Source organism: Myxine glutinosa, chromosome 9, assembly GCF_964187855.1.
Source record: "Myxine glutinosa chromosome 9, kmMyxGlut1.1, whole genome shotgun sequence".
NCBI classification, from domain to species: domain Eukaryota; kingdom Metazoa; phylum Chordata; class Myxini; order Myxiniformes; family Myxinidae; genus Myxine; species Myxine glutinosa.
The window spans coordinates 8210372-8221233 of NC_136269.1; the positions used below are offsets into that span (position 1 = coordinate 8210372).

Consider the following 10862-nt stretch of genomic DNA (forward strand, 5'->3'; position numbering starts at 1 on the left):
GGGGGGAGAAGAGGGGGGAGGGGGGAGAAGAGGGGGGGAGGGGGGGAGAAGAGGGGGGGAGGGGGGGAGAAGAGGGGGGGAGGGGGGGAGAAGAGGGGGGAGGGGGGGAGAAGAGGGGGGAGGGGGGAGAAGAGGGGGGATGGGGGGAGAAGAGGGGGGGAGGGGGGGGAGAAGAGGGGGGAGGGGGAGAGGGGAGAGGAGGGGAGAGGGGAGAAGAGGGGGAGAGAAGAGGGGAGGGGGGGAGAAGAGGGGAGGGGGGGAGAAGAGGTGGGGAGGGGAGAAGAGGTGGGGAGGGGGAGAGGGGGGGAGAAGAGGGGGGAGGGGAGAGGGGAGAAGAAGGGGGAGGGGGAGAGGGGAGTAGAAGGGGGGAGGGGGAGAGGGAGAGGGGAGAAGAGGGGGGGAGGGGGAGAGGGGAGAAGAGGGGGGAGGGGGAGAGGGGAGAAGAGGGGGGGAGGGGGAGAGGGGAGAAGAGGGGGGGAGGGGGAGAGGGGAGAAGAAGGGGGGAGGGGGAGAGGGGAGAAGAGGGGGGAGGGTGAGAGGGGATGGGGAGGGTGAGAGGGGATGGGGAGGGTGAGGGATGGGAGGGGGAGAGGGGGGAGGGGGGAGGGGGGGAGAAAGGGAGGGGGAGGGGGGGAGAAAGGGAGGGGGAGGGGGGAAGGGGGAGGGGGGAGGGGGAGGGGGAGGGGGAGAAGAGTGGGAGGGGGAGAAGAGTGGGAGGGGGAGAAGAGTGGGAGGGGCAGAAGAGTGGGAGGGGGAGAAGAGTGGGAGGAGGAGGGGGAGAGGGGAGAAGAGGGGGAGAGGGGGAGGGGGGAGAAGAGTGGGAGGGGGAGAAGAGTGGGAGGAGGAGGGGGAGAGGGGAGAAGAGGGGGAGAGGGGAGAAGAGGGGGAGAGGGGGGGAGGGGGGGAGGGGGGAGGGGGGAGGGGGAGAGGGGAGAAGAGGGGGGGAGGGGGAGAGGGGAGAAGAGTGGGGGAGGGGGAGAGGGGAGAAGAGGGGGGGAGGGGAGAGGGGGAGAGGGGAGAAGAGGGGGGGAGGAGGAGGAGAGGGGAGAAGAGGGGGGGAGAAGAGGGGGGAGGGGGGGAGAAGAGGGGGGGAGGGGGAGAGGGGAGAAGAGGGGGAGAGGGGAGAAGAGGGGGAGAGAAGAGGGGAGGGGGAGAGAAGAGGGGAGGGGGGGAGAAGAGGGGAGGGGGGGAGAAGAGGGGAGGGGGGGGAGAAGAGGTGGGGAGGGGGAGAGGGGGGGAGAAGAGGGGGGAGGGAGAGGGGAGAAGAAGGGGGAGGGGGAGAGGGGAGTAGAAGGGGGGAGGGGAGAGGGGAGAAGAGGGGGGGAGGGGGAGAGGGGAGAAGAGGGGGGAGGGGGAGAGGGAGAAGAAGGGGGAGGGGGAGAGGGGAGAAGAGGGGGAGAGGGGAGAAGAGAGGGGAGAAGAGAGGGGAGAAGAGGGGGGGAGGGGGAGAGGGGAGAAGAGGGGAGGAGGGGGAGAGGGGAGAAGAGGGGGGGAGGGGGAGAGGGGAGAAGTGGGGGGGGAGGGGGAGAGGGGAGAAGAGGGGGGAGGGGGAGAGGGGAGAAGAGGGGGGGAGGGGGAGAGGGGAGAAGAGGGGGGGAGGGGGAGAGGGGAGAAGAGGGGGGGAGGGGGAGAGGGGAGAAGAGGGGGGGAGGGGGAGAGGGGAGAAGAGGGGGGAGGGGAGAGGGGAGAAGAGGGGGGGAGGGGGAGAGGGGAGAAGAGGGGGGGAGGGGGAGAAGAGGGGGGGAGGGGGAGAGGGGAGAAGAGGGGGGAAGGGGGAGAGGGGAGAGAGGGGGGAGGGGGAAGAGGGGGGAGGGGGGAGGGGGAGAAAGGGAGGGGGGAGGGGGGAGAGGGGGAGGGGGGGGAGAGGGGGAGGGGGGAGATGGGGGAGGGGGAGGGGGAGGGGGAGAGGGAGGGGGGAGAGGGGGGAGGGGGAGGGGGAGAGGGGGGAAGGGGAGGGGGAGAGGGGGGGAGGGGGGAGGGGGAGAAGGGAGGGGGGAGGGGGGAGGGGGGAGAAGGGAGGGGGGAGGGGGGGGGAGGGGGGGAGGGGGGGAGATGGGGGAGGGGGAGATGGAGGGGGAAGAGGGGGGAGGGGGGAGGGGGGAGGGGGGGAAGGGGAGGGGGCGAGGGGGGGAGGGGGAGGGGGAGAGGGGGGTGGGGGAGGGGGAGAGGGGGGAGGGGGAGGGAGGAGGGGGGGGGGGAGGGGGGGGGAGAGGGGGGAGGGGGAGAGGGGAGAGAGGGGGGGAGGGGAGAGGGGAGAAGAGGGGGGAGGGGGAGAGGGGAGAAGAGGGGGGGAGGGGGAGAGGGGAGAAGAGGGGGGGAGGGGGAGAGGGGAAGAGAGGGGGGGAGGGGGAGAGGGGGAGAAGAGGGGGGAAGGGGGGAGAGGGGAGAAGGGGGGGGAGGGGGAAGGGGGGGAGGGGGGGAGGGGGGGGTTGGGGGGGGAGGGGGGAGAAAGGGAGGGGGGAGGGGGGAGAGGGGGAGGGGGGAGATGGGGAGGGAGAGGGGGGAGATGGGGGAGGGGGAGGGGGGAGAGGGAGGGGGGGGGGGGGGGAGGGAGGGGGGAGAGGGGGGAGGGGAGGGGGGAGGGGGGAAGGGGAGGGGGAGAGGGGGGTGGAGGGGGAGAGGGGGGAGGGGGAGGGGGGAGAGGGGGGGAGGGGGAGGGGGAGGGGGGAGGGGGTGGGAAAGGGTGGGGGAGGGGGAAGGGGGGGGAAAGGGAGGGGGGAAAGGGAGGGGGTGGGGGGAAAGGGAGGGGGGGGGGGAGGGGGGGGAGGGGGGAGGGGGAGGGGGGAAAGGGAGGGGGAGGGGGGAAGGGAGGGGGAGGGGGGAAAGGGAGGGGGAGGGGGAAAGGGAGGGGGAGGGGGGAAGGGAGGGGGTGGGGGAAAAGGGAGGGGGAGGGGGGAAGGGGGGGAGGGGGGTTAAAGGGAGGGGGAGGGGGTGGGGGAGGGGAAAGGGAGGGGGGAAATGGAGGGGGAGGGGGAAAGGGAGGGGGAGGGGAAATTGGAGGGGGAGAGGGAAAAGGGAGGGGGAGGAAAAGGGAGGGGGAGGGGGAAAAGGGAGGGTGAGGGGGAAAAGGGAGGGGGAGGGGGAAAAGTGAGGGTGAGGGGGAAAAGGGAGGGTGAGGGGGAAAAGGGAGGGGAGGGGGAAAAGGGAGGGGGAGGGGGAAAAGGGAGGGGAGGGGGAAAAGGGAGGGGGAGGGGGAAAAGGGAGGGGGAGGGGAGGGCCAATCAACAATGACGTTGCAGTTCTCATTGTCTGCAGCACAACAATCGGACATAGTCCTGCATATTCGCAACAGCACGAAGCGGATTTTGGAGACTCACCGATCCTGTGACGCCGTCCAGTACCGGCGTTGCCGGGCGGGGGAAGGGAGACCCGTACATTCTCAACCCGTACATTCGCCCTCTCGACTCAAGCTCACTTTTACGGTCTGGCACCCCGCTCTGCTCACCAAACTCTCCTCCTTTGGTATCCATGGAAATCTCCACGCATGGCTGGCGGACTTCCTCTCTAGTCGTCGTCAACGTGTGGCCCTGAATGGGTTTCTCTCATCTCCTCTTCCTGTTCAGGCTGGAGTTCCCCAAGGCAGTGTTCTGGGCCCCGTGCTTTTTCTGGTCTTCATCAATGGTCCACGCTGTGCACCTGTCTCCTTCAGTGCGCTGCGTTCTGCACTCCCTTCTCTCGTCTCATGTGTTTTGTGGTGACTTTCTATTTTGCCATTGAAGGTTTTGCATTTTCCCCAACTCGATATTGGCAGATCTTTTAAAAGGCAAATTCTGTGCATTTTGCATGGTGAACGCCACCACCTTTCTGCTACAACTTCGGCATATTTGCTCATTGTTCCACCTGTATAAATGTTGTCCTTGGGTGTACATCCAAGAATGTTACAGAAAGAATACTGCACAAAAGTTTGGGTTCTTTTCACTGTTGTGGTGCTGTTCCTCATTAAACATTAGTGGGAAGTTGTTAGTGTGCAATATAGGTAGATAATAATTTATATTTAAGGTCATTTAAGGTCAATAAATCTATTTAAGGTCATAGTTAGTCAATTTAATATCACAGATACCTTTAAGTGTATAAAATAAATTCTGAAATTGAAAGAGTTTGATTTTTGCTTCACATATTATCATGTAACACAAATAAAAGAGGCAGAAGCAGTTTTTTGTATACGGAATCAAGGCTCGTGTGAGAGCTAACACATTAAACATGAAAACATGCACGGATACATAAAACATACAATAAAGGGAGCGGGAGACAAGAGGGGGAGAGAGAGACGAAAGCACACAAGCACAGCAACAGAAGAGAACAGGGAACAGTAGAGAATAGAGATCTGTGGAAGGGAGAGGCTGGGGGGAGGAGGGGAGGGGTACACGTTATAAAGCAAATGAACACTACAAGGAATTTCAGGAAAGAAGTTAGAGATTGAAAGAGGTGGATTTGTGGCGTTTTAACAGGGGCAGAAAAGATCAAGGTTTTGGATGGGGGAAGATAACAGATGGTGGTGAACAGCTGTTTTAAAGACCTGGAGGGAGGAGTGGGATTGAAGAGAGTGTGAGAGAAAAGTGAGTGTTCCAGAGGTGGGAAAAAAGAGGAAGGAAAGAATTTGTGAACTTTTGTGCGGTAAATAATTATAAATTATTGAAACAATCAACACCAATAATTTATGGTCAGGTCAGTCTTTTGGGACTGCCACTGGTAACATGTAACCCAGTGCTACCTGCCACAGGGTCGGGTTGTCGACGACTAAACTGACACTGATCACTGGCTTTACTAGTGGGGAGGGTGACTGTGACACTTTGCCAGCACAAAAAACATCACCTGGTAAAGGGCAGATGAGCTCCCGTCGGGAACCAACGACCATCCAGTAAGGAGATGTGTACCCTAAAAACCACAGATCCGGTTTGGACCGGTTCAAGTCATACCAAAGACTTTTAAAATGGTCCGTGCTGCTTCCTTACTTGAAAAGGATAGAGCACGGACAATCCCCATCGGTTGGCATCCATGGGGAGGAGGAAATTCCTCTTGAGGAAATCTCCCGCTGAGTACGGTGAGAAAAGTGGCACAATTGTTGTGATGTTGCTGGTACCCAGTGTGTGTGTGTGTGTGTGTGTGTGTGTGTGTGTGTGTGTGTGTGTGTGTCGGCTCTATTATTTAGCCCATGTATATACGAGCCTTAGCCCATGTATATAAAAAATAAAAATTAACAAGTATAGATGCATTCAAAGTACACTATGCCAAATAAATAAATATCCTCCAGCGCGGCATTGCCGGGGTGACTTCGGCGCCCCGGCAATACCGCTGTGCAGCTCATAGAGACTGTATTGGGTTGGAGAGGTACACAGTAATTGATTGATTAAATGCATAATTAAAATCAATAAATAATGATCATAAAATATTTCATTAATCAATTGGCTAATAGCATACCTAAACCACCAGTGCTTCACCCGAAGCTGTAACTTGTTGGAAATTAATTAAATAAGTCATTAATCGGAAAAATTAAATAATTAATTGATTAATAAATAAATAATTAATCAATAAATCCAAAATATCCTTTGTAGCCACAACACTTGGTCACTGTCATGTCCAAATATCAGCTTCCTAGCTCAAAAGATGCCTGCGATATTGCCCAGATGAGACAGAAAATAAATAAATGATTAATAATGAAAATAAATAAATAATAATCACAAAATAATTAATCAATTGGCTAATACATTATCTAAACCACCACAATTTCATCCGAATCTGTAACTTAAAAAATAGTAATTAATTAACTCATTAATCAAATAATTGAATAATTCATCAATTCATTTATAAATCAATAAATCAAAAATAGCCTTTACAGCTAAATCACTTGTTCATTGTCATGTCCAAATATCAGCTTCCTAGCTCAAAAGGTGCCTGAGATATTGCCCAGATGAGAAAGGAAATAAATAAATACTTAATTAATCGATAATAATTAAATGACTAATCAATTAATTGATTAATCAAAAAACAAAAACACAGTTTTTGTCAAAGCAGTTGCTCACTATTGTGACGAAATTTCAGCTTCCTAGCTCAAAGAATGGTTGAGATATCGCCCGGACAAACAAACAAGAAAACAAACAAACAACCGGAGTGAAAACTGAGTACTCCCTTTCAGCGTGCGTCATTTCCGGGCCCCATTCGGTGCCCGGCAATTAAGTTATGCAGCGCCTGGAGATGGCATAGGAAAGGAGTGGTGTCAAATGACAAAAAACAACAAACAAACAAATGAAAAATCACTCATTGAGCAACACTTGGAAAAACAGAACAAAGTAGAATGGCACTCAGTGGAGCATCCTTTTGACCTCAAAAATTATTTCTGGTAGAATCCAGTGACCTGATATGCAAATCTTCTTCAAAGTTTAAGTCAATCTGATGAAAATTGATAATTTTAGAAATTTGGCCTATGTTGACCTCAAAAATAGTTGGTGGTTGGTTTCAGTAAGCTTATATGTAAATCCTGTTCAGATTTCAAGTCAATCGGATGAAAATTGAGGATTTTAGAGATTTGAAAAAAGTGGTTGACCAATTTTTTGTTGCCACTCTTTCTGTGAATGCTTCCGGGGCACTCAGTGCTAACCATAGGCGCACCAACGGCCTGATCACGATCAGGGTCTTCCTCCAATGGAGGAACAAATGCATGTCCATGCCCACTATAAAATATAGACACCTCTGGGGGTAAAATAACACAATTATATAAATGAACAGGATTATAAATTAAACCAATCGATATATCTGGGAAAGTTACGCGCCCATAACGGGAATCAAACCCAGGTCCTCTGGTGAACCGTACCAGTGCTACATCACCGTGTAAGTGATGAGGTCCTTGGGTTTAAGTCCCAGGTTGAGTCAGACCTTTTTCACACGAGCCCCACAAATGCATTCTTGCTCGATAAAAAAAGAAAAAAGAAAAAAAAGAATGAATGAATGAATGATCGTTTTAAGGCCATTTTCCCCGCTAGAGCGGGGATTAGCCTTGCAGGCCCCATGACAATCATGGTTCCCTGTTTGAGGCAATGTTTTTATGGCCGGATGCCCTTCCTGACGCCAACCCTTGGTCACCTCTTACGATGCGCAGGGATACGGTGTACCTATTCTAAACCAGGGTACACACCGGGATCATTCATCCCAGCAAGCTGGTACTCAATTTGCCGACCTCGGAGGGATGACAGGCTGAGTCAACCCCCTTGGCGTTAATTCAGCGATCGACCGGGATTCAAACCCAGGATCCTAGGATCCCAAGCCGGCACCCCAACCGCTAAGCCAACACCAGGTTCCAATATATATATATTGGAACCTGGTGTTGGCTTAGCGGTTAGGGTGCCGGCTTGGGATATATCCTTGGGATATTATATATATATATATATATATATATATATATATATATATATATATATATATAAAATATATATAAAAAATATATATAAACTATATATATAAACTACAAAAATAAACTATATATATATATATATATATATATATAACTGTGAGAAATAGTAGAAACTCCACAGTACGAGCAGGGCGTCTCATTTGCATTAAATAAATAATCGGGAGATTAAATCAGACTAAATTATCAGGATTAGATCAGGATCAGAAATTAAATCAGGAAATCAGAATTAAATCAGAATCAGATAAAATCAGATGTATATTATATATTCAACCAATTGCTCGATATCCACTTACAACAGAGGATCAAAATTCTACTGAATGGTGATGGATAGGCAAATTTCCAAGGTTTTAAATGGCACAACTTTCAACTAGTGTTCTTGCATTTGACATCGGTAAAGTCTCGTTGTAGTTACACAACAAGAAAATGAAATTGACAGCTTTATTAAAATTGATAGGTAACATAATAACAAGGTCCTCCAATCTGACAACCTCGGAAAGCAATCTACGTTACAATTTGTCCGTTATGTTTGTCTGTTCAATTTGGAAATTGACAAGCTTCTCGTATATTTCTATAGATTTTGTTTCTGGATGAACGTACCACCAACCTTGCTTTTAATTTAACCCAATATTACAGAATCAGCTTGCAAGAATGAATTGGTTTTAAATTGTTGTACATAATCAGATATTCCAATAAATGAACATGCTTTGCACTTCAAAATAATAACAATGTAATTGTATATCAAGTAAGTCAAGATGTAGGCACAGAAAGAGTGAAAACTGTTGTAGGTTTAAATGATCTGAGAAAGAAGTGGTGGAGGTATGCTGCTAGCCAATTGGACCATCGAAGCCAATGAATGCTGTTATGAGCTGGGCTCACGATATGGTCCTTGTTGTCCAATTGGCTTTCCTGCGGAGAATGATGTTTCGGAGCCCCGATGGTCCAAAATACCTCGCTGCGATGCAATCACAAGGATTAGCCAAATGATATACCCCTTACAATTGTGATCATCAATTTACTTTACTTAAGTTCAAACTCACACCATGGATGTACTCATTAGAAAGGACTAAGTCAGAACATTTGCAAAAATAAACTAATTAATTTAACTACAAAAATATTTGTAATCACAATTCCCATGTGATCACATGAAATTATCCATCAAAAGTTTAAACATGTAAATGGTAACTTCTACAACTGCTGCACATTATAAATCCTTTCCTCCGATGTAATAAGTAATCATAAAGTGAAGTTAGCTTCACAGTAAGTCCGTGCGCAGATACAGTAAATAAGGAAATTAAAACACAAAAGACGCAGATGGGCAAATACACAAAGAATGGCAATCGAGCTCCTTTCTGGTGTTAACGTTCTCTTTAAGATCAACCAAGACAGGCAATGTGGCTCCGAATCAGCATTAGTAGGTTAAAAGGGTGAAGCAACGGATGAAATATGACCCGGTCCCTCCAGCTAAATGGAACAATTTGCTCATTTCTGGCAACTCTTTTACACTGGCACACAGGATGGGCACTCGCTGTCTCCAAAGATTCACAACACCATGGAGAAAACGCATGCAGATAAGAGCTTCCCCAACTTGTCTTCAGCAAGCAGCCTCCGTTCATGATCCTACCTTCGGGTGGCTGGACCAATCACACAATCACCAATCATGATGCGCCAATGTTCCTCCATCTGGAGGCTATCGTATTGCAGTTTCTGACATAATCTCCAAAGCTCACCACCTCCACCTCAGCCCAAAGCACTGCAACCAACCTCTCTGCATTGCCATACATAATGTTATACATTAGAAAAATAGCTGCCGCAAAGTCAGGTGCATTGGCGTCAGCCAATCAGAAGTTCAAATCTGACCACAAGCTTCTGGGTTCCTTTGTACTCCATCTCCAGAGCCTTGCGGACCAACATCACTTCCCAATCCCTCTCCGCTCTATATTTTTATTGTTATTGGTATGTACAGGGAAAGGTATAGCAGAGTATCGGCCTCTAATGGGTTATTAATGGGCCACAGTTAAGTTCGATTGAGCAAATGCTTACACAGCTGACCAAAATATAAAAAAGAATAGCATTTTGTACATATTAAATTTAATTATCTTCCAAAAATTGCACGCAGGATGCAGATGAAAGACACAAGAAACCTAGCATACTTTAATTTCATCCAGAAAATGTTATTAATGTTAATTTCATCCAAAGTAAATACTATCAAGCTATCATTTATATATCTGCATTATATGCACAAGAACAATAAAGCTGACCACACAAATAATATCTTGCATTAAATAAAAGGATATGTGATGAAACAGTTGATTATGACAAGGCCAGTCCTTTCAGAATTGACGGAAATCCGCCTTTGACCATGTTACGGATAGATTGTTTTGGGATTCATGAGTGGCTTGGTAGGCAAAAGAATAACAATATTTATCACCATATTAATATTGTCATGTGACTACCCTGTAGTGAACACCACAGGGTGACAAGGATGACCAAACGAGCTTTAGCTCCAAGGCGTTCAAGCCAATGATGACGGAGAATACTTATGTGGGGGGAGGCCGAGAGGATACCTTTACGGATACGGGAAAACGAGGCCTCCGTGCACAGTTCGTTCCTCTGACCTTGGCCGGAACCGCACGCTTTGCCGCGCAGTTCGTGGGCGGGAAAACCAATCCTCCGTGCACAGTTCGCTCCTCTGGCCATCGAGCGCGTGGCGAGCAGGCCACGCCCGTCCACTTGTCTCTGCTCCACCCAGCACCGCTGCATCTTGTTCACTCGGCATGGCCCTCAGTCATCACGAAGCCATGGCCAAGCGCACCAGAGTCCACGAGCCGCGACCGCCTTTCCTCACGATCGTCGAAAACCCAAAGTCAGGGATCTAAAATGCCGACTGCACGCGATCAATTTCCTGACGCAAGACGACAAAACGCAACTGCACAGCGCCAATGTCCCAACGCAAGAGGCAATAAGCGACGCAGAAAAATAAGCGAGAAGCAGAAAATGTCGGCACATGACCGTTCACCACCAGATCCAGAACCTGAAAGAGAAAATGTCTGCCGTTCTATTGTTTTGAAAGGAAGGCTCTGACATCATCCCACGACGTCTCCGTGTCCGCTCCTATCAGCGAGTTCCATCTTACCAGTCCTTGCGCCAATCAAATCCCCGACCAATCACTGCTCTTCGGGGCATGGCTTCTCGGACCTTTTATGCCTGTATGATCACCAGGTCAAAGTTATCCACGGTTGTGCTCAAAGTCCGGTTTCTGGTTGGTTTTTATTTAGTGTCATAAATGGGTGATTTCTTACCATGTGTGTGTGCTGCTGGTGTCATGAGGAACAAAGGAAAAAATAACAGAGGCCATTACATACAGGGGATTAATTTATCCATAATCCCTAGCTAATTAACAAACCCCACCCCTCTCATGGGCACAAAGACGCGCTCGCTCTTCCACGGCATACGGTCT

At 50.6% G+C, this 10862-nt stretch overlaps 1 protein-coding gene across 1 annotated transcript in view; it reads right to left on the reverse strand.

The window, feature by feature from the left end:
• The window catches only part of SPATA17 (spermatogenesis associated 17), a 47457-nt gene extending 37276 nt beyond the window's left edge, over positions 1 to 10181 (reverse strand). The window contains exons 1-3 of the mRNA XM_078785046.1: positions 10021 to 10181; positions 6607 to 6668; positions 4712 to 4875 (exon numbers count right to left, since the gene is read on the reverse strand). Of these exons, the coding sequence (XP_078641172.1) occupies positions 4712 to 4875; positions 6607 to 6668; positions 10021 to 10181 (387 nt within the window). The remainder of the gene's footprint in view (positions 1 to 4711; positions 4876 to 6606; positions 6669 to 10020) is intronic.
• Between the last annotated feature and the right edge of the window lie 681 nt (positions 10182 to 10862).